Genomic DNA, 23,921 nt, shown 5'->3' with positions numbered 1-23,921 from the left:
AACCTGCTCGGAAAAGTAGCCAGAATGACATAAGGTGCCAACTCCCAAATGTTACACACTTCAGCCTTGGCACTGTGTTATTCAGTGGCAGAGTACTGCACTCCAGTATGGGCTCGCTCGTCTCACACAAGGATGATCGACATACATCTTCATTCTAACATGCGTATTATTTCAGGCACACTTAAATCTACTCTTCTACCATGATTACTGGTTCTTTGCAATATTGCTCCACCAAGTGTTCGCAGACAGGAAAGCTTGGCAAAGCTCATAATGAAATTGTGTGATATGCCACATCTTAGTCTCTAAGGTGCCACAAGTACTCCTTTTCTTTTTGCGGATACGGACTAACACGGCTGCTACTCTGAAACCTGCCACATCTGCTGTTAATTAAAGATTTGTTTAGTCCACCACATGGTCATCTGCCCTCCTGGCGCTTGTTGCGGATAAGTTTACCCGCTGAGGGATTTACAGTAGAGGACGTAGGGCAAGCTTCATGGTTTGCAGAGAAAGTGACAAATAATTATCTTGTCTTGGACCCCACTCAGTGTCAACCTGGGTTTGATTTACCACAAAGGCAATGGAGCCTTCTCAGCCAGTTTCGTATCAGACATGGAATTTGTGCTGCAGCAGAATTTCAGTGGCATTTTAAAGACAGTCCACTATGTCAGTGTGGGCAGCCACAAATTATGACACACTTTGTTGAGGACTGCAAAATTACTCAACTTCTTGGAGGTCTTCATGCCTTGAACATTGTTGATAAGAATGCTGTGGCTTGGCTTGACCTGATTGCATATGCCAAATAAATAATGCACAAGCAAACAAGATTTCGAATTTAGATCCATGTTCTGCTCTTCCTGGAATGTAAACTGTTCATTTCAGAATTATCTTAGGATTGTCCTAGTAGATGTGTGAGATGTCTGGGCAATATCTGTAAAACTGCAGGAATTTTTCACTGACACATTTTTTTCATTGGAAAATACTAATATGTCAAAGCCAAAACCATGTCCATTTTGATTAAAGTTTTGTCAGGAAGGTTTCTCAGGCCCAGGGTGGGAATTTCTGGTCAGAGAGAATAACCCCAGAAGAACCCCAGTGAGTAAGCCATTCACTTGGAATGTGGGACACCAAGATTCAAGTTCCTGCTCAGAGTCTGCTCTGAAACTGATGTGGAATGATGCCAAAACCTCCTTTTTTTTATTAAATGAAATTAGAATCATAGAATATCAGGGTTGGAAGGGACCTCAGGAGGTTATCTAGTCCAACCCCTTGCTCAAAGCAGGACCAAACCCCAACTAAATCATCCCAGCCAGGGCTTTGTCAAGCCTGACCTTAAAAATATCTAAGGAAGGAGATTCCACCACCTCCCTAGGTAACGCATTCCAGTGCTTCACCACCCTGCTAGTGAAAAAGTTTTTCTCAATATCCAACCTAAATCTCCCCCACCGCAACTTGAGACCATTACTCCTTGTTCTGTCATCTGCTACCACTGAGAACAGTCTAGATCCATCCTCTTTGGAACCCCCTTTCAGGTAGTTGAAAGCAGCTATCAAATTCCCCCTCATTCTTCTCTTCTGCAGAATGAACAATCCCAGTTCCCTCAGCCTCTCCTCATAAGTCATGTGTTCCAGTCCCCTAATCATTTTTGTTGCCCTCCGCTGGACATTTTCCAATTTTTCCACATCCTTCTTGTAGTGTGGGGCCCAAAACTGGACACAGTACTCCAGATGAGACCTCACCAAAGTTGAATAGAGGGGAACGAATACGTCCCTCGATCTGCTGGCAATGCCCCTACTTATACAGCCCAAAATGCCATTGGCCTTCTTGACAACAAGGGCACACTGTTGACTCATATCCAGCTTCTCGTCCACTGTAACCCCTAGATCCTTTTCTGCAGAACTGCTGCCTAGCCATTCGGTCCCTAGTCTGTAGCGGTGCATGGGATTCTTCCGTCCTAAGTGCAGGACTCTGCACTTGTCCTTGTTGAACCTCATCAGATTTCTTTTGGCCCAATCCTCTAATTTGTCTAGGTCCCTCTGTATCCTATCCCTACCCTCCAGCATATCTACCTCTCCTCCCAGTTTAGTGTCATCTGCAAACTTGCTGAGGGTGCAATCCACGCCATCCTCCAGATCATTTATGAAGATATTGAACAAAACCGGCCCGAGGACCGACCCTTGGGACACTCCAATTGATACCGGCTGCCAACTAGACATGGAGCCATTGATCACTACCCGTTGAGCCTGACAATCTAGCTATCTTTCTGTCCACCTTATAGTCCATTCATCCAGCCCATACTTCTTTAACTTGCTGGCAAGAATACTGTGGGAGATAGTGTCAAAAGCTTTGCTAAAGTCAAGGAACATGTCCACTGCTTTCCCCTCATCCACAGAGCCAGTTATCTCATCAGAGAAGGCAATTAAATTAGTCAGGCATGACTTGCTTTTGATGAATCCATGCTGACTGTTCCTGGTCACTTTCCTCTCCTCTAAGTGCTTCAGAATGGATTCCTTGAGGACCTGCTCCATGATTTTTCCAGGGACTGAGGTGAGGCTGACTGGCCTGTAGTTCCCAGGATTCTCCTCCTTCCCTTTTTTAAAGATGGGCACTACATTAGCCTTTTTCCAGTCATCCGGGACCTCCCCTAATCGCCATGAGTTTTCAGAGATAATGGCCAATGGCTCTGCAATCACATCCGCCAACTCCTTTAGTACTCTCGGATGCAGCGCATCCGGCCCGCTTCTTTCTCCACAGAGGGCTGGTCACCTCCTCCCCATGCTGTGCTGCAGTGCAGTAGTCTGAGAGCTGACCTCATTCGTGAAGACAGAGGCAAAAAAAGCACTGAGTACATTAAGCTTTTTCCACATCCTCTGTCACTAGGTTGCCTCCCTCATTCAGTAAGGGGCCCACACTTTCCTTGACTTTCTTCTTGTTGCTAACATACCTGAAGAAACCCTTCTTGTTACTCTTAACTGTTACTCTTAACATCTCTTGCTAGCTGCAACTCCAGGTGTGATTTGGCCTTCGTGATTTCACTCCTGCATGCCCGAGCAATATTTTTATACTCCTCCCTGGTCATTTGTCCAATCTTCCACTTCTTGTAAGCTTCTTTTTTGTGTTTAAGATCAGCAAGGATTTCACTGTTAAGCCAAGCTGGTCGCCTGCCATATTTACTATTCTTTCTACACATCGGGACGGTTTGTCCCTGGAACCTCAATAAGGATTCTTTAAAATACAGCCAGCTCTCCTGGACTCCTTTCCCCCTCATGTTATTCTCCCAGGGGATCCTGCCCATCAGTTCCCTGAGGGAGTTAAAGTCTGCTTTTCTGAAGTCCAGGGTCTGTATTCTGCTGCTTTCCTTTCTTCCTTGTGTCAGGATCCTGAACTCGACCATCTCATGGTCACTGCCTCCCAGGTTCCCATCCACTTTTGCTTCCCCTACTAATTCTTCCCGGTTTGTGAGCAGCAGGTCAAGAAGAGCTGTGCCCCTAGTTGGTTCCTCCAGCACTTGCACCAGGAAATTGTCCCCTACACTTTCCAAAAACTTCCTGGATTGTCTGTGCACTGCTGTATTGCTCTCCCAGCAGATATCAGGGTGATTGAAGTCTCCCATGAGAAACAGGGCCTGCGATCTAGTAATTTCTGTTAGTTGCCGGAAGAAAGCCTTGTCCACCTCATCCCCCTGGTCCGGTGGTCTATCGCAGACTCCCACCACGACATCACCCTTGTTGCTCATACTTCTAAACTTAATCCAGAGACTCTCAGGTTTTTCTGAAGTTTCATACTGGAGCTCTGAGCAGCCATACTGCTCTCTTACATACAATGCAACTCCCCCACCTTTTCTGCCCTGCCTGTCCTTCCTGAACAGTTTATATCCATCCATGACAGTACTCCAGTCATGTGAGTTATCCCACCAAGTCTCCGTTATTCCAATCATGTCATAATTCCCTGACTGTGCCAGGACTTCCAGTTCTCCCTGCTTGTTTCCCAGGCTTCGTGCATTTGTGTATAGGTACTTGAGATAACCCGCTGATCGTCCGTCTTTGTCCGTATGAGGCAGGAGCTCTCCCCTCTCGCACTCTCCTGCTCTTGCTTCCTCCCGGTATCCCACTTCCCCACTTACCTCAGGGCTTTGGTCTCCTTCCCCCGGTGAACCTAGTTTAAAGCCCTCCTCACTAGGTTAGCCAGCCTGCTTGTGAAGATGCTCTTCCCTGTCTTTGTTAGGTGGAGCCCGTCTCTGCCTAGCAATCCTTCTTCTTGAAACACCATCCCATGGTCAAAGAATCCAAAGCCTTCTCTCCGACACCACCTGTATAGCCATTAGTTGACTTCCACAATTCGACAGTCTCTATTCAGGCCTTTTCCTTCCACAGGGAGGATGGACGAGAACACCACTTGCGCCTCAAACTCCTTTATCCTTCTTCGCAGAGCCACGTAGTCTGCAGTGATCCGCTCAAGGTTATTCTTGGCAGTATCATTGGTGCCCACGTGGAGAAGCAGGAAGGGATAGTGATCCGAGGGCTTGATGCGTCTCTGCAGTCTCTCCGTCACATCGTGAATCCTAGCTCCTGGCAAGCAGCAGACTTCTCGGTTTTCTCGGTCAGGGCGGCAGATAGATGACTCAGTCCCCCTGAGGAGAGAGTCCCCGACCAATACCACCCAAACAATTCTTGTTTTCTAGCCAGTGCTAAATATCTGCTTAGGGCAATAGTGACTGACTGGACCAAATAGTTATCAGACACTGGCTTCAAAATGCATGCGGCCCCATTCCTGTAAAGGGAGTATTTTGTAAACACAGGGAGAAAGTTCACTTTACACCTATACAGGATCAGCTGATTCACCTGAGATAGCACTTGCTATATAGTAAGATTCAGCAGCATTTGGTGGGAGGATGGAGAAAGGTGCTGTGGATTAAGGTTCATCAACTTTAAAGGCATGTCTCTGAATTGTTTATGTTCCTGTTCTTAAAACACCTAATAACCAGTCCTCCTGTACAGTCAGTCAGTTTTACATAGGGTCTTTCATGGTGCAACAGGAGACACAGAAAAAAAATTTAATTAGGAAAATTTGATTGTAAAGCCACAAAAATTGGCAAGTGTACTTAGAAGCAGAAATATTGCCTGAAACTACTTTTAACTCAGTTCTTTTTTGTTATTGACTACATTTCAAGTCGATTGTATCCCTCAGAATAATGTAGCATTATTTTATTTGTGCAAAACTGGATTCTATAGGTACACAAAAATTCAGTTGTACTAAAGAGAGTGAGCCACGAATACTGTAACACTGTGTGTTTATGTGGGAAGGATGTTGACCCTTTTTGAAAAATAGGGTTTAAATAGCCTGAAGGGAAATAAAAATATACCTGTAAGATAGCCTGGGATCTGGCAGGGTTTACAACTGTATGTTCTCCTAGAAGACTAGAGCTCTACTTATGGAGCCCTAATGATACATCAGATCCTATACAAATCAGGCACTGAGAATTTGTGTGGAGCACTCTTGAAAAACTATTTATTACTTTTAAAATTGATTCTTATAAAATTGTTTTTTCTTTAAACAGACAAAGCATTCTGTCCTCAGGTTGTCCTGGAAAATTTAGCTAACAAAAATGGTTTATTTAGACACTTTGGGACTTTTTTATTAAAAGAAAATAGGGAGGCAAAAAAAAAAAAGGCAAAATAATTATTTCACTAGAGCTCTTCCCCTATTTAAACAGTAACATTGGTTGGTTTGCATTGCAAGATTCTCAGGTTGAAACTCCACCCCTTTGCTAATTTAGGTCAGTGTGCCTTCTTTGTTAATCTGAAATGCTGGGTTAGCATAACTGATTAATCAATTTCACTCCCGTTCTCTACTGTCAGTCCTGCAGATGCATGTAATTTACTGCACAGCACAGCCTTACAAGGACATGGTGCATGTTGGTGTGTTAATACAGTTGCACACAAAAACTTCTCAGTGAACAGAGGGAATTTCCTTCCTCGGCTTATATATAGATATGAACAATTGAATATGCAAGTAGAGAGGTGCAGAATGTGAAAATGTTTATCTCACGATTATACAGTGTGTGAAGAGTGCATACATTGACAGATGGGTAAGGGAGAGAAAAGTGTGCATTGCCTATTTTTTCGCCATGGTGTGTATATCAGGTGTTTCCTGGATGTTTCATTTTGAATCTAACTTGCCTCCAGTTTTTTACCAGCTGCACAGGCAATTTTAATTATGCCTCAACCTTTTGTTCTTCTAATTTCCTCATCCCTTATCTTTACTATATATAACTTTATTTGCTCCCCAATGAGGAGGTAATAGCCATATTTTAATTTTGCTGAAACAAGATCTGAACTTGGCAATAAGCCAGAGCAATTTCCATTCCCTAGCACTTTTTCTTCACCTAAGAATGAGAATGATACTTGCTGGGTTCTTGGTCACAGCAAGATTCCCTGCAATAGCAACCCGCTTATGCCCCTTCTCCCCCGACGGATCCACGAGCATATGGTCACTGAATATTCTCCGTTCTACCCAGCCCCCCCCTTTTTTTTTCCTTAGCACATGGAGCATTCACTTCAAAGTGTGTACACTTGGATGCAGAACAGAGACAAAGCTCATTGCTGAAGCATACCACTGTGCGATAGACAATGAATTAAGTACGCACTAATATTCTTCAGCATTCTGATTTTAACTCTGGGGAAAGCTGTGTGGTGATTACTTTTAAAATGTGTAATTTGGGTTGTATGGGGGGGGGGGGTTTCCTTTTAAAAACAATCCCTCCCCCACTCCTGCTTTTTATTTTTTCTTCATCAGAAGTAAGGGATTAAGCATGGTGCCTGTACAGGCAAATGCATAAGTGCTTTGCTGGATCTGTTAAATTAATCTATAACAATCATTTTGCTACATTGAAATCATGTTAAACATATCTAGACGTGTGTATATATGCAAGCACTCAATTACTCCAACCCAACAGGGCTTTGCTCTATCTTTTGAGATCACTTTATGCAAATATTTTTTGTAACTCATGTTGTGCATGTGGACTGATTTGCCTCTTTTCTTTCAATGTAGGTAAAAGTATGGATGAAATTAAGAAGATGCTGTTGTTGGTATTGGGCTGTGCTGTACAGGTGAACATGACTTATGGAATTACAAAATATTTTAATACGTCGTTTGAATCTGATTTTGGTGCTTGAACTAAACGTACCAATCAATGATCGAGGTCCCATTATGCTAAGTGCTGTATGAACAAATTCCCTGCCCCAGACAGTTTGTGGTCTAGAACTGTAAGACACAATAGGTGGATGAAACAGAAACAGAAAGGAGATGGGAGAAAAATGAGCACATTTTACATAATAAGTTATAGCCTCAGCTTGCCACCTGCCTTGCCAGTGTTTGAACCAGTGCTTTGATACATGCTGTCACAATTAGGCAATCCAAATCATTGGCATCCAGTAATTCCTGCAGGAGAGAACGTGAGTTTGAACAATCTCCTGAGTCTAAGGACTGTTGCGGGGGAGAGGGAGTTGGTTTGGTTTTGTTCCGGGGTTGGTTTTTGTTGTTAGAGTATATAGGAATATAGTGGAGTACATGAGTGCAAAGAGAATAGATCAACCAACAGCTACTCACTGTCTTCTCAAGAATACTACTCAGCTGCACCTTTTTTTAAAAATATGTGTAGACAGAAAGTCCTAAATAAATAGGAACTTTGTTTGATCACATGAGGGTTTTTATGTTGTGTTGTTAAACCAAATGGACAGTTGATACATACGGTAAATTCCCCTGAAACACATGACAGTTAACCAAATAAAGGAATCACTGTCCTGCCCACCAAAGCTCTGTGTTCGGAATTCCACTGTAAACTGTTGTAACAGACAATAGGAATGTTGCGGGCCAGTCTTTGCTTATAATTGACCTTGTTTGTGTGTCTGTCTAATGTTCTTGTCATGCCTTAGGACACTCTCCCTGCCCAGCTGTGTCAAGTCAATTATGTCAGAGCAGTGCTCTCTTCATGTGGCTGTTCGGAACTTTATACTTACTAACACATTTTAACGCAAAGAATAAAAGGTCTGATTCGGCAAGGGGCTGAAGAGTCTCAGTTCCTGTTTAAGGACTTGAACCTCCTCCCACTGAAGTGAATGGTTGTACTCAGAATTGGGCCAAAATCGGCACTGTATATCATGGAATCAACAGAAACCAGACTGTGGAAATGTTCAACTTCTCTGTTACTTCTGTCTAGAGATTCTGCCAACTTGAGGTCCCAAATTTGCACTGAGTGTCATGGTGTGGGGTGTTTTTTTGTTTTTTTAAGATTTACAAAACTAATTTGATAAAAATAGAGTTGCGAAGCTATGAAGTTAAAGTTATTTTTCATTAAATATTCCCCCTGTGGTATTTTACATACAAAGCACACATTTCATTAGTGCCCAGGAACCAAAAACTGAAGTTGAAGTGAGCAGAAGCAAAAGCAGAACCAATTGATCTGTTGTCATTGCCCAAAATGAGCAAAATGCAAAAAGTAAACAAACGGTTTAAATCATGTAAAGTAAAGTTTGGGCCAGATCCTCAGCTGGTATATATTGGTGTAACTCCTTTGAAATCAGTGGAGCTTTGCTGATTTACACCAGCTGTGGATCCAATCCTTGATTTTTAGCTTTCAGGAGGGTGGGAGGTTGGGTTTTGGTTGGGTTGCTTTTTTTTACATTTAACTTAGCCTGAAGTTTAAAAGCTTTTGGCAGAACTCAGTCACCCTTACTTGGGCCACACGTTCATTGACTCACCAGTTAGTTCAGTCACCTCAAGGAGCATTGGAATAGTGCAATAAAGCGCTAGCTACTCAATGTGAGTAAGCCTGACGGAGTCTGGCCCTTAGTGTTGCAAGTGTCTTTTTAGCTGTGCAGAGACGTTCAAAGAAAATAACACCATGGTAGAGTTTTGATCCATAGCTGTTTTCAAGTGATGTGTGTATTTATTTTCTGTTTGTTTACAGTGTGAAAGAAAGGAAGAATTTATCGAAAGAATAAAACAATTGGATATCGAGACCCAGGCTGCAATTGTTTCACACATTCAGGAGGTAGGGTGCTCAGCCCTTGAAGCTTGCTTTCTTTTTTTCTTCCCGGTGGGTTCAGCGGTATTGTTTACTTTGCTATGTAGTAGCACAGGTTAACCTTTCATAGTGGCACTAGTGTGTCTGACACAAAGAAATATCTGTATTCCGTCAATGTATGGGTGTATCTATTTTTGGGCTTCGAGGTATGATTCCCAGCTCGCATAGACATACCCACATTAAAAATAGAAGTCTAGCCCAGATAGCCTGGGTAGCAGCTTGGGCTACCTGCCAAATATGTGCCCACCTGGACGCACTAGGTACGTACTTGGGTGGCTGGCTCGAGCCACCTTCCCTCGCTACTCCAGCTACACTGCTGTTTTTAGCATGTTAGCTTGACTAGCGCTAGCACAGGTATGTCTACTTGAGCTGGGAATCTCTGCTTCCCAGCTCACATGTAGATGAACCCTCTAAGTGTAATCAAATTAAAAGGTAAAAATTACTAGGTGGTTAGGAAATTAACTGGCCTAACCACTTCTCAAAGAGTGGCAGTGATAAATGTCAGAACTCCCAAAAGTCGGCTCAAACTGAAAGTAGTTTTATAAGGATACACAAAAAGGATTTCAGGTAAAATTTTCAGAAGCACTTTAGTGATTTAGTAGCCTAAGTCTTATTTTCAAAAGTCACTTAGGAGCTTAAGTCCCATTAGAAGGCAATGAGACTCCCAAGTGCCTGTGGCACTTCTGAAATTGGGACTTAAGAACCTAAGTCCCATAATTGCTTTTGAAAATATTATCAATGATCCAAAATTTGATTTCAGTCTTTAAAAATGGTATAATTTGGTGACATGTCATCTGGATTCTAAATGCTTCTTTAAAAGAAAAAAAAATGTTTGCTCAAACAGCAGCTATCATCCCACTTTCAGGAGTTCAGGTGAAACCTTCTGTAAATGCCCTCTGCTGGGCGGGCCTCAAGTACAAAATGCACATTCTCGCAGGCTGTGCTGGCGTCATCTGATGCAGAAGCGAAAAACCAACTAACCTAGGAGGGTTGGGGAACACATACTGTTAGAAGATGTTGACAGTAATCTTTTAATATATTTTAAAATCTGCTTTCTAAAAGTAGATTCCACAGACTAACAATTTCATTTAAAGACTAAGGAATATAAAGAATATGATTCTGGTAAAAGCAGAAACATACATAGTCCTAAATGTGGACATAGCAACTTGAAACAAACCTTTCCAGTCTAGTGCAGTTTTCATTTGGAAAAAAAGCAATTATTAGAGAATTATAGTAAAAAAAAATGTTTTTTCCATACCAGATTAGATCACTGCCACATCAGATCCATTAAATCAGATACTCCCTGTCACAGTGGTCAATAACCAGAGCATCAGGGAAAGGACAAACCTTGTCACCCCCACAATAATGCATCTAGCTAATTGTGCAATACAGGGCCGATGTCTTCCTGACTCTTGCAGTGACTAGCTCACCCGCTTGAAGATTGAGAGTTGAGTACAGTACTCCTAGTGTTATTGAGCACAAAATTATCTGGCCACTTTTTCTAAATCTAGTTATCATGTGAAAACTAGAAGCTTTGTTACATGATGTTGCAGTTGAACTGAGCATTTCTGTACCATTTCCTGGCTATATTTGCTGAAAAGTGACATTTATGACCAGGTTTACCCACTCATCGATTCTTGAAAATTGTTGACAATTGGAAGAGGAACTGTACTGATTCCAACAGTTGAGTTATATAAGTAGCAAACTTGAAAGAAAAGCCTTGCACAGAATGAATCAATTCAACAAGCAACATTTGAAAATATACCAGGCAAAATTAGAAAAAACAAACTGTATTTTGTTCTTGTTTGCAGGTGACTCATAACCAGGAGAATGTGTTTGACTTGCAGTGGCTAGAGCTCCCAGATATGGCCCCAGAAGAACTGGAGTCTCTCTCAAGGAATATGGTTTTCCATCTCAAGAGGCTTATTGATGAGAGAGACGAGTGCACAGAAGTACGAATGAGATGTCTGTTTCTCATACAGTTCATTTAAGGGATCAGACACAGGCTCTGCTTTTCTATTGTCTTTTGCTTCTGTACTGATTGCCTCTGTGTTTCATTTAAGGTTCAATCTCTTCTATTAAATCTCTAAGAATTCTAGCATTTGTTAGAGTGATGTTTAATCTTCCCTTAAATTGTATACTTGAGCTACAGAGAATTGATCTGTGAAGGAGAAGTGTGTGCAGGAAACACAATATGCTTTATTTTGTGAATTTGCCTTAAAGCTTTTGTCTCCTATGCTCTTCTCACCCATTGTTCTCTGAGTGGATGCTTTTCTGTCCCTCCAACAATATCTGCCATTGTTGGTTCAAGAGCCTTCTCTCTAGTTTATGCCACCAGTGACACCTTTTCTCTGTATCTGTGACTCATCAGTTAATCTTATTTCAGATCTCTGCTAGAAACCTCTCTTCTCCCTGACCTAGATCTCTTAACTTCCCCCTCTTCCTACTGGTATTGATTTGACTCTGATTGTATTCGTTAAAGCTGTAAATTGTTGCAGTTTTTATAAAAACTCTAAGCAAAATAAAGTCCTTATCTGAAACACTAGGAAGTAGTGTATGCCAGTGGTCAGCAAAGGGCTGGGAATCAAAATTGTGTTCTATTCCCAACTCCGTCACCAACTTCAGTGTGTGACATTAGGTACATCACTTGAACCTTCTGTGCCTGAGTTTCCACATCTGTAAAGTAGGCTAATAATTACCCACCTTTGCAAAGTACTTTGAGATGCTTGAGTGAAAGGAGCTATAAGTCCAATGTATTGTTATTTCTTGTTAATGCCACTGGCTCTCTCCTTTTCCAGCTGATTGTAGATCTCACTCAAGAGAGAGATTATCTGCAGTCTCAGCAACCACCAAGTCCTCTGAAAACATCTAGTCCAGACTCTTCACCAAAGCTAGCCAATCGTCTCTCCAATGAGGACAAGCAGCACCTGGCTGTTGAACTGGCAGACACAAGAGCAAAGCTGAGAAGGGTCCGACAGGAATTGTAAGTCACCAACCACCTGGGCTGCTGGAGAAGCGCTGTCTATTTCAGGTTCTTTGCTAACAGCGTCAAGTAAATGTGTATTAAGCCTGAGTTTGCAGCATCGGGTTGCCCATTGGCTTCAACACGTTGACTTATCTCTGAGTTCTACACGCAGACTTGCTACAGAATTGGGTCTTGTAGGTTGGGGGTTGCTCAAGGAAAGGATGTGCGCAAAGTAGCTGGCATCACCTTCTCCCATCTTCCCTCTTTCTTCTCACCAATCTCAAGCCTCCATTAGTTTGTCTTTCCCTTCCCTCTTTTCTTGCCTTCCCACCTCCCTCACTCTTTCTTTCCCTTTTCCTTCTTTCCCTCCCCATCCCTATACCATCCTTAAGTTTTCAAAGATTGTTGATTCCAGTTGTTGTTTCCCCTTCCCCACATGCATACACATTACCCTCGCTTGTTGGCAGTCATCGTTGAGAAGGACTGATTACAAATGGCTGTTAGCTGTGGCAGCAGGAATGGCAGGTGAAATGATGATTTAAAAAAGAGAGACAGTCCCAAATATTCTGTGGCTCAGGGCCCCACAAGAAAACATCTGTAGCTATTGGTAACTTTGAAACTGGAGCAGCACCAAGAAAATCTAGAAGGTCTCATTTCCAGATTACCCTGGTAGACTCCTGTGACTAATACCCCCAGCATCTTGCCATGATGTTAATACTATAAATATTGTTCCAGAAACCCTTGTTATATTTTTCTTATTAAGTTTTCCCTAATCATTTTTAGGGAAGAAAAGTCTGAGCAACTTGTGGACACTAAACACGAAGCAGAACAGCTTGTGCTAGAGCTGCAGAAAATAAAACAGGAGGTAAGTGGAGCTTCTTCAGTTGTAATGCTGCAGTGACACATCACTTTAAAAATTGCTTTCAATAGTAAGATAAAAATTCTTCTGATGAAATTTGAATGATGGAACCAAGTTACTGCAGCATGTTGTGTGTAGGTCTGATTGTGACAGAGTAATGCAGTGACTTTACTGGTGAGAGCAGGTCTCATATCTGCTCAATTCACCGACTAGTCCAATAATGCCTGGAGCATATACAACGCTGATCACTGAAAACGGAAGAATCCCTGTAGGCTGAGTTACCACTCAATCCTGCAATGAGTTTGATGGCTAATTGAAGAGTTCCCCACACTTGCACCATGGGGACACTCTTGGCTTTCCATTCATTTCTGCTCATTTGGACTTGGGGGCAGGGGAAGGGGTATGTCATTAGTTTTACCAGCATAGGGGAGGGGTTAATTTTATTTTTTTCTGTTTGTCTGACACTTTTCCCAGAATATCCACCTGGCAGCTGATGCCCGCTCTGCCCGAGCATACAGAGATGAACTGGATTCACTGAGAGAGAGGGCAAACCGAGTCGAGAGACTCGAGATGGAACTGGTCCGGTGTAAAGAGAAACTGCATGATGTGGATTTCTACAAGGCTCGTATGGAGGCAAGTGAAGACCAGGAAAGAAATCTGCTGTGCAGGTCCCATTTTCCCCAGTGCTGCTCACCAGTTCATGCTTCATTTGTAATCACACCCACTCTACCAGCACATTAAAGCAAACTGAAGTTCCAGATAATACTTGATGGATGGGATTTCTGAAAGCACTCGGCAGTGGCCTAGCTCTGCTCCCCCATTGGAGTCAGTGGTAAAACTCTCAACAGTGACAGCAGGGCTAGGCCAGTGCTGAAAAGCCCCCTCATTATAGATCTATTGGGTCTCCATTAAGTGGCTGACTGTAGCAGCCCTGTTCTTTGACACTACAGGTCTGAGTCCTCTTTGCAACTTCCTTGCAGGACATTTTCAAGCTATCTTTGTGCCAGAGTTGATTCTTTGGCCAAAATTTTCCATTTGTGAGTACTCTGTGCTAATTATCTAAATAAGTGGCCTGATTTTTTCAGAGGTTCTTAGCATCTGCGGCTCCGATTGAAGTGGCCAGAAATTTTTAAGTATAGATTCGGATGGCAAACTTTAGGAATCAAAATCTGCAAATGTTGGCGTTTGTAAATAACAGAAAGAACAGGAGTACTTGTGGCACCTTCGAGACTAACAAATTTATTTGAGCATAAGCTTTCGTGAGCTACAGCTCACTTCTTCGGATGCTTATGCTCAAATCAATTTGTTAGTCTCTAAGGTGCCACAAGTACTCCTTTTCTTTTTGCGGATACAGACTAACACAGCTGCTACTCTGAAACCTGTAAATAACAGAGAAACTGCTCTTAAGTGGAGTGTTTATACCTATAAGTTTATGATATTAGTAATACCAATATCTTCTGCTTAGCCACTTCAGGACACTGCTCGTCCTATCTTCACTCTCTTTCTAGGCCTCTGGGCTAATCTCACCTTAAACTCTTGAGATCCCCTACATTTCCCTGATACGGAGGGATACCTGCCACCCCACTTCAGCTCACCCACAGCACAAGCACCTCATTCTACCCCCTGGAGTTTTTCTACTGATCATTCATACTAATTCTTTTCCACCCAAAACTAATAGAGAAGAAGAGCTGAGGATTCTGTGCTAGAAACATTGATGGACCTCTTTTCTGGTAATATGGGAAGATAGCAGTGACCTTGTGGCAGGAAGGGTTGCCTAAGTGTCAGGGCCATCCTTAGGTGGTTGCGGGGCCTGGGGCAGAAGTGACGAATCCATCACTTCCGGGTCCGGCCTGTGGGGCCCTGCAAAGCGAGGGGCCTGGAGCAGTCACCCCGATTCACAGTACCCAAGGGACGACTCTGCTCAGTGCATTTGCATTAGCCTTGTTTGCTTCTGTTAGGATTCGTGCTAAAGAAAATGGATAGACTCAACGTGTGACTGAGATTATTGGAAACAGCTGTCAACAAATACTTCACTGAATCTACTGTATATGGGCTCCAGAACTGAATCAAACTAATACTGAAGTCCTCTGCCTTACAGCATCCAACTCCCTTGTTTATTTCACTGTGTATGAAACTTTTATGGTAACCAAAAACAAATGCAGAACAGGACAAAATTCTTCTGCTTGTCCTGTGGATAAATATCTGATTGTGACTGTCATGCCCCTAGCAATAAAGAGAATGCTTTGGGCTGGTTGAGTAATTTTTTGCCTTTGCAATGGAAGAATGTGGCACTTTAGCCAGTCAGATGCAATCAAAAGACTGTCTGAGATTGATTCTGGAGGCTGAATCTTGGAATAATGTAATCCCACTTCTGCTTACACTGAAGCCAGTGGAAATTTTGCAATTGACTTCAAGATTGGGCCCAAACTGTAAGCAGATGAAGCCCCTGGCTCTGAGATAATGGAGTGTTACTAAAACATATGCCCATAACACTCCCTGCTGAAAACATGGCTGTTCTTTATGGTTTGCAAACCTCACCTTGTAAATACATTTTTCTCTTCGCCAACCTTGGGACCAGCTGTCCACTGCATCTTATGAATAGGTCCACTAAGCCTGCTGAGTATTAAATGTATAAACTGCAAACTGAGGCAGGTTACTCTCTGCTGGCAATTTTCCAGTTTACTGGAATCTCTTCCTGTTAGTCGTCTCTCTCTCATACTCCCTCAAGCTGGCAAATCAGTTGTGCATTCACTCTATCATGCACACTAGATAGCAGAGCCATGTCTTGACAGTTTCCCTTCAGCGCTGTGCTGCTGTACTTTAATTTGTCCCTGCTGCCCAAAGCATGCAGAGTGGAGTTGGTTCTGGTAGCATGGGAGAGGCTAGTGTTTCCTCTTATCTTCATATGAGAGCAAGAAGGAAGCCATTCTATTGTACTGTACTTGGGTTCTCAGCACTGTGGCTTGTCCTAGAGCCAGCAATACCCTCAAACTAACCACTTCTGCTTCCTGTGTGCTAAGTTAACTTGATGATCCATAATGTAAAATTTACAGTGCTCTCCGTTATCTCTTTCTTTTCTTCCATCCCTTATGCAGTCTCCCACCTCTGTCTCTTCTGTGTTGGGTGTCGAGGTTCTGCATCATAGGTGAGCTTCTGTGTTGCATCTCTAAGAGCTGCAATCTGGAGGCAAGGGGTGGAGCAAAGATCACTTTACATCTTCTTGGCACCTTTCTAACTCTGTTTGCTCTAGGGGTCAATGTGTCCTCTGGCATAAGTTAGGAGCTGCCTTAGCTGCCTTTGGGCTGCTCCACAGTGTAACATTGCCAGTATTTTGCATTCCAGCCACTCCTAAATACCCTTTGTACAAGGGCAGCGTAAGTCTGTCTCCTTTGGCCTTATGCTGCTCCTGCCGGCTGCATTCAGGAAATTCCCCTGGGGGGATTCTGGCCCTCTTATGTTGCTGTACCAATGTAAAGCCGCTGCAATGAGGCCAGAATCTGACAATATATATGTCCTGCAGCCAGTGTTATCCCTCAGTTTCCCTTCCATTTCCACCCTGCCTCAAGCAACTGTCCTTCAAAGTGAGGTGTAATGAATAGGACTTAATTGAGAGCTGTGCCTACTCACATTCCTCTCACCTCCTTGAAAAATAGCTGGATTTACAGTTTCCTCAGAACCACTCCCAGTGTCAGAGCAGGGATCTAGTTCTAGTCTCTCACTTGACAGTAAGAGATACCACTAGGCTATAAAGCTGATCCAACTCCCCTGATGCTTACTGGTAGCTTCCTAAGCTCAGAGGGTCTGAGACTCTCAAACAAATTTCACATAGATGGGGCAATCAAAATACAGATGCATAAAATACGTAGGCCATCATTCTGTAGTAAAATGATGCCGTGGGGACCTGGGGATTTCACAGTGTTGTCAATAAGCTCTGCAAAATCAGTAACTGAAGAGAAATCTGTTGGTGCTTGAGGAAAAGCCATTTTAATTGCATGCGCTTCAGTGAAGAAACATGATGGGCACTTCACAAGCCTCTGGTTCTGGTACTTGAAGTACAGCCATGAAAACATGCCCCTAAAGAATATCATCTCCAGGAAGTGTCATGAAAGTGCCATATGGAGGGCAGACCATATGAGACAGTTTACAAGAGGTAAGAGTAGAGAAATTGGAGTGAGACTTTAAGTAGCTCCTTAAACCACAGGCTAAAAGTCCCTAATGTCAGGAGGGAGATTGGAGAAGCTGCCTTAGAACAAGTGCAAAAGGAGCAAGCCTCACTGCAAGCGAGCAAGACTTGACATGTCTGAGCAGGTGAATGTTTTCCTTCCGCGTCTTTCATGACAAGAAGAAATTACCAAACGCTGTTTTAATTTGATTATAGCTCTAAGAAAACACAATGCAAATGCAGTCTATGGACTTGCCCGCTGTGGTGGCTTAATGAGGTCATAGCTATCAATGTGCAGGGGCAGGCTTAATGCAGTGCTTCCTCTGAGGAGGTGGTTCCCTCCAACATAAAAACCCTGCTGCAGCATTCCTCTCCATTGAGTCTAGTGCTGCTCCAGGAGATCAGATTCTTTTTGGAGACTAGGGAGTCTTGCATTTTTTCCTCCCTCAACTGCAATAAGTTTCCCCACGGGGTAATGGGAAGAAATTCCTGTGAACATTTAAAAAAAAGCATTTCTTTTACATTTTCATTTAGTTTGATGGATGCAAAACGCAATTATTCCAGGGCATTTGTTAACATTTTTGCAGCTCAGCAAGAGCAACTTCTGTTGCATCAGATATATGGACTTGTGTGAGAGAGAGAGAGAGAGAGCGAGAACTCTCCAGTTTCAATTGAATAGAAAACACTCTGGCTCCAATCCTGCAAATGCTTATGCCAAGATTTAATTTTAAGTGGTCTACTCATGGGCGTAAATGTTTGCAAGATCAGGGCCCATGTTGTTACATGCAGAACAAATTCTATGGTTTAATTCAGTGAGAGGATTATGAAGGCAAGATCAGAAATTGTTGGATATTTTATAGTCATAGTTTTAAGGTAAATTTCCTCTAATTGATTTTGGAATCTCTTATAAGTAAACATATTATAAATCTTAAAAGACCAAAGATAACTATTTTGTGCTGTTGATTTAAAAATACGCCACAGCTATAAAACCATTTTGAGAGTTTTATTAATTGAAAAGGGGAAAAAAATCTTCATTCCCATGAAGAACACACCCAACCATTCTGCTTATCTAATACAAAAATGATTTATACCAAACCAATTCTCAGGTCAGTTGTGCTACCGTAGGGTTATCTGTGGTGACATTAGTTATAATATGCTGTGGTTAGAACAAGTCTACCTCCCAGGCTCTGAGACATAACTTTATAGAGCTATCCTGGAGTAATTACTTAAATTAAGTTTGCACTATAAAGATGACCTCAGAAAATGGGTGCAAGTAAATAATGTTGGCCCAACTCTAACAGGCTTCTGCAAAAGGTTCTTAATTTAAGATTTCATCAGAAACATTCTGATCTCTGACAGGTCTTCCTCCCCCTCACCCCTCAGGCACATGCCTGGTGCGTACCTCCCATTTCTCAAATATTATGGCTCCCAACGATGTGTGATTTGCAAACAGAGATCAAATACGTGTACACCTTACTTGGCACAAAGTTAGACTCTTCATGGGACACTGAAATAATCAGTTCCTGCTTGGTAAGCAGTTTCAGAGGTTGTTCTGAGGTGATGTTTATGAGGTCAAGCACCATCTTACTTCTCACGGCTGTGGTCCAGACTGAGCAGGATGTATATATATTAAATATACTCTGATTGACCCATTGTTTCAATATGAGTATTTTTGGTACTCATTTTACACGCAGCCTGCTGCCTGTTTTTAACTCCACTCATTCGCATCTGTTTTGGTATCAGACAGTTCAGCATATCCATCCTCTCTGGTCAAACCTGGCCCAAAATTTAGGTCTTAAAATATCAGCCCTGGTCTACACTATGGGAGGGGGATATCGATCTAAGTTACGCAACTTCAGCTACATGAATAACGTAGCTGAAGTCGACATACTTAGATCGACTTACCATGGTGTCTCCACCGCGGTGAGTCGACTGCTGCCACTCCCCCGTCGACTCCACTTGCGCCTCTCTTGGCACTGGAGTACAGGAGTCGATGGGAGAGCGCGTGGGGATCGATTTATCACGTCTAGACTAGACGAGATAAATCGATCCTCACTGGTAGTTTCAACATTTTCTCTTTATTCATTTACTCACAGATGTCTGTTTTGCATCACCATCATCGTATCTCCTGTGAGCACAAAGTGCAATCATCCCTTTTTTACAGATGGGGAACTGAGGCACAGATCACTTAAGGGACCTTCTTTAGGTCTAGGGTAGCACAGGGTGTCTGTACCAGAGCAGGGAAACGGAATCCAGCATTCCTGAGTCCCAGTCCAGCCTTAACAACAAGAACATCCTTTCTCTTTTTATAAAACCAAAAACTAATAGAAACGTTTCTCCATGGATTCTTACTACTAGTGGAAATTGTTCTCAAAACACATTAATCTAAAGTTTTGCAACAGCTTTGCACTAATCAGTTTCAGTGTGATGGGGACTTAAGTTATTCCACACAATAGGTGATGGAAGTGCTGGTTCTAAACAGTAGCAACAATAACCAGAGATTTTTCTTTTGGATGTGACAAAGTTCCTGCTCTACCTTGGTGGGTCTTGTGCTTATTGGCGGATTTGCTCGCCTTGGAGCTTCACGGCAGCCCGCGGCTTGGCCGTTTTTCTGAATTCACAGTCCAGGTCGACTCCTCCTGTGTCTGACCAGGAGTTGGGAGGATTTGGAGGGAACCCGGGCCCGCCCTCTACTCTGGGTTCCAGCCCAGGGCCCTGTGGAATGCAGCTGTTTAGAGTGCCTCCTGGAACAGCTGTGCGACAGCTACAACTCCCTGGGTTACTTCCCCATGGCCTCCTCCCAACACCTTCTTTATCTTCCTAGTGTCTGATAATGCTTGTACACCTCAGTCCTCCAACAGTCCGCGTTCTCACTCTCAGCTCCTAGTGCCTCTTGCTCCCAGCTCCTCATACGCACACCACAAACTGAAATGAGCTCCTTTTTAAAACCCAGGTGCCCTGATTAGCCTGCCTTAATTGATTCTAGCAGCTTCTTGATTGGCTGCAGGTGTTCTAATCAGCCTGTCTTAATTGTCTCCAGAAGGTTCCTGATTGTTCTGGAACCTTCCCTGTTACCTTACCCAGGGAAAAGGGACCTGGGGCTAATATATCTGCCTTCTATTACTCTCCTATAGCCATCTGGCCCGACCCTGTCACACGGGCCAGGAGATTTTTTTTTTTTCCTGCCAAGGTTTATTTTCAAGAAATTGCAGCACATCTCCACCCCACAGCACTCTCTATTTCTAAGGAGATAGCTGATGGCTAGAGTTTTGCATACTGCAGGAAAGTTCTATATGAATGCCAAGAAATGCCTGAAGATTAATTGCTCAATTGCTGACTCCTCCCACTGGCTTTAGGATTAATTAGGGTTAAATTGAAAGCCTTTGTAGGCTTTCTCTTTAGTTCAGCATTAATAGACAGGTTATGGGCTATGATTAAGGGTTATGTATATATTGGGTTTGTATACATGTTAGAGCATGAACACCATTTCATATGCTGTTTTTCTTTTTGTATTTTAGGAATTAAGAGAAGACAACATCATATTAATTGAAACAAAGGCTATGCTAGAAGAACAGTTAACAGTAGCAAGAGCTCGTGGTGATAAATTGCATGAACTAGAGAAGGAAAACTTGCAATTGAAATCCAAACTTCATGATGTAGAGCTGGTACACGCTCTTTATTTAACTATGCGATTTTTTAAAAATCATGTTTTTAAACTAGGTTACATACTCTTTTTACATAATCTGTTGGAGTTGGACAAATCCCATTTACAAAGTTTTTAATGTGTCTCAGGCCATGTGACCTTTGTGTCAGTGCAGTGCGTTATGCATGCTTAAAGCAGCATGACACTCAACTTACAATAAAAATATATCAGTAGCCCCAGTGGTCTGCATGGGAGAAGCAGACGGTTTGACAGATTTCAGGTTACATGAGCATGTATCACCAAGTTTAAAATATTGAAGCTATGTACATGGATGTTAGAGGGTTTAGAATGTATCAGTTTTTTTTTTTTTTTAAATCTCTTACACTTGGGATATGAAAATCTGCTGCAATGAACAACTGTTCTTGCTGAAAATAAAATTTAGAGTTATTGCCGGAGTTCTGTGAGGCATTGACCACTGCAAAAAATAAAATGTTCTCAATATTTAATACTACATAAATCAGAGGAAAGGGGTTATTCATTTGAACACAAATGAGAGACTTAAGACCTGGCAGTTTAGTACTCACAACTAAAAGGCTAATAAATAACATTGGATATTTATTACTGCATTAAAGATATGAAATGTTACTTCATGTGCCGTAATTTTAGTTACTAGTGTTCCTCATTCTTATGGGTTCGTTGTTCTGAATTCTTGCAAAGTGCGGTCAGTTACTAACCTGAAAAAGATTTTGCTGGAATGGAGGTGTTGTTCAGATCCAGCTGAGTTATGCTAAATGCACAGCTCAGTACATTGTAAATTAAGGAAACGAATGATACCCAAGATTTTCAAAATTGGCTCATGATTTTGGATGCCTCAAACTTTGGGTGCCTCTCTTGAGACATGCAGAGGGGCTGGCGCTCCTTTCAGGTGTCTCAAGTTGAGCAACCAAAAATATATTGCCCCAAATCACTAACCTAGCTGACGCCTTTCATCTTGGATGTGTTTTGCCTGTCTTCGTGTATTAGGTAGCATATAGAGATGGTTGTTCTCATTTCAGTGCAAACATCATGCATGTAAATATATTCAGAGTGATTCAAGTGTCTTATAAGGAGAAAGGGGTGGGGAGAGTGTGTGTGTGTGTGTGTGTGTGTGTGTGAGTGAGAGAGAGAGAGAGCATGCCTGCGCCTATATGCTACACCAGTACTTTGACTGGGAACAGCTATTCATCACTCTCTAAAGTCTATCCCATTCAATACCAACTCACTTTAATGGAAAGCTTTCTCTGTATTCAAGCCTATTTTTCATCTGTTCATTAGAATAATTCCCATTTTGTCAATCAGCAGTAAAAAAACTGACTTCTATTGGGAAATGTCGAACAGTGTCTCATTGAGCCCATACATATTTGGTGCATTTTGCATGTGAAAGGCAAGAATTAAGTCAAGAAGTTAATGTCAATTAGAAATTACTGAGATCTTACCCTAATAGCACCTAGTTCCAATTACAGCATGTGGTATCACCTGTTATGGTCGTTTTTTTAAAGTACATTATATGAATTTATTTTCCATTTTTTCACAAGGTTTCTTTGTTAAAAAGCTGTGTGAAGCTGACAGTGATGTGACATGAAGATTTCACTTTTGGGCATTTCAAGAAATGAAGAAAAACTGTATCTGATTCTGTGATGCTTATCTTCAGCTTTAGGAAGAACAGAGAGATTATTGCAAAGCCCACATAGTGTCAAAAAGTTGTGTCAAGTTAGTTGTGAAATTATGCAGGCTTGATTGTATTAAACATGTCTTGAAGCGTCCATTTAGTATTCCAGGTAATTAGAGATGGACCTAAACCAAAACCCAGGATCTTAGTACCTCTGAACCTGGGAAAGTTTCATTTGGGATCTGGCCCATCCATAGGGTGGCTTTAATCTTGGATCTCTTAATATTGTATGTGTATATTAACATATGCACACATGTTGTATAGAGGGGTCTGTTCAATTCTTGATGCATGCATCATTCCAGGCTTCCTAGTTAATAAGCTCAGCATGATATTCCATTTGCATGCTCTTTCCACAGGACCGGGACACAGACAAGAAACGAATTGAAGAGCTGCTGGAAGAGAATATGGTACTGGAGATAGCACAAAAACAGAGCATGAATGAGTCTGCTCACCTCGGCTGGGAACTAGAACAGCTGTCAAAGAGCACAGACCTCGCAGATAGTAAGTAGCAGTCATAAGGTGACTCTTAATTATTATTGTGCTTGTGCAAGGTTTCCTTGTAGAAGAGGAGGGGAACAAGTTACTGCATTGGGCAGGAGCAAAACCTCAAACTCCAGGCTGAATAGTTCACATGGGGAAATAAATTTCCGTATTTAACCACTTGACAGTTTATTATTTAAGCTGAACAAAAAGTTTCTAATAATGCCACAGCTTCCAGCTTCTTTCCTTAAATTATGTAACTATTAACAATGACTTCTTTATATTTAAACCTTCCTTGAGAAAGTGCCCAAAAGGAAACAAACAGCCCCATATATTGCACAGTAATAATCCCAGCACAGGGTATTTTTAACTAAATAGTTAGTGGCTGGGAGGAGTCAATAACCCTTCTCTACTCCCAGCTGATCTTTAGGTCCCAGGAAAAAGCCTATGCTATGAGGTAACTATTTTTAATAGAAGGTGAAAAATGAGTGGGAGCAAGGGGAAATAACTGGCTGGATATTTTGTAAGTTGGTGATTCATTTTCAGTAATTATATGCAAGACATAAAAAAAATCAGTGCTCTGTATCTCATAGGCTTGATAGTTGGTTTCTATTTATATAATTAATTCAGTTTATAATACTAGGGTACAAAATCGTATTTTAAAGAATCCTGGGATATATAACAGGATGTTACTGGCAGAAGTTTTCAGTATCAGATCTTGACTGAACACTTACCTAATCCCTCAAAGACTCATGCACATGCTTAGCTTTACACACTGTGAGTAGGTTCACTGATGTCAGTGGGGCAAATCACATCATGTAAACTTTAGCATGTGCCCAAGTCTTGGTAAAATCAGGGTCTTGTAAAGTGACTATATGTAAAAATGGCACCACCACTTTGCTCCTCCGATTGGCTTGCTGTGTGTATTCTGAGCTGTCTACTAACAGTAGTGACTAATTAGCTCTTATTACTTTTTACTTTGTTAGCCCTGCAAAGCGAGCTCAGCAAAGTTCAGAGAGGGT

The 23,921-nt window shown here is 42.1% G+C and overlaps 1 protein-coding gene across 7 annotated transcripts in view; it reads left to right on the top strand.

Moving 5' to 3' along the window:
* The window catches only part of CCDC88C (coiled-coil domain containing 88C), a 124,448-nt gene that overhangs the window by 60,103 nt on the left and 40,424 nt on the right, over positions 1-23,921 (top strand). For all 7 annotated transcript variants that reach the window (XM_037900839.2, XM_043549102.1, XM_043549099.1 and 4 more), the window contains exons 5-12: positions 7,048-7,106; positions 8,966-9,049; positions 10,894-11,034; positions 11,881-12,065; positions 12,831-12,912; positions 13,381-13,539; positions 20,587-20,733; positions 22,776-22,920. In XM_037900839.2, the coding sequence (XP_037756767.1) occupies positions 7,048-7,106; positions 8,966-9,049; positions 10,894-11,034; positions 11,881-12,065; positions 12,831-12,912; positions 13,381-13,539; positions 20,587-20,733; positions 22,776-22,920 (1,002 nt within the window). The remainder of the gene's footprint in view (positions 1-7,047; positions 7,107-8,965; positions 9,050-10,893; positions 11,035-11,880; positions 12,066-12,830; positions 12,913-13,380; positions 13,540-20,586; positions 20,734-22,775; positions 22,921-23,921) is intronic.

Source organism: Chelonia mydas, chromosome 6, assembly GCF_015237465.2.
Source record: "Chelonia mydas isolate rCheMyd1 chromosome 6, rCheMyd1.pri.v2, whole genome shotgun sequence".
In the NCBI taxonomy this organism is placed as follows: Eukaryota; Metazoa; Chordata; order Testudines; family Cheloniidae; genus Chelonia; species Chelonia mydas.
This window is presented reverse-complemented; position numbering and strand designations above follow the sequence as displayed.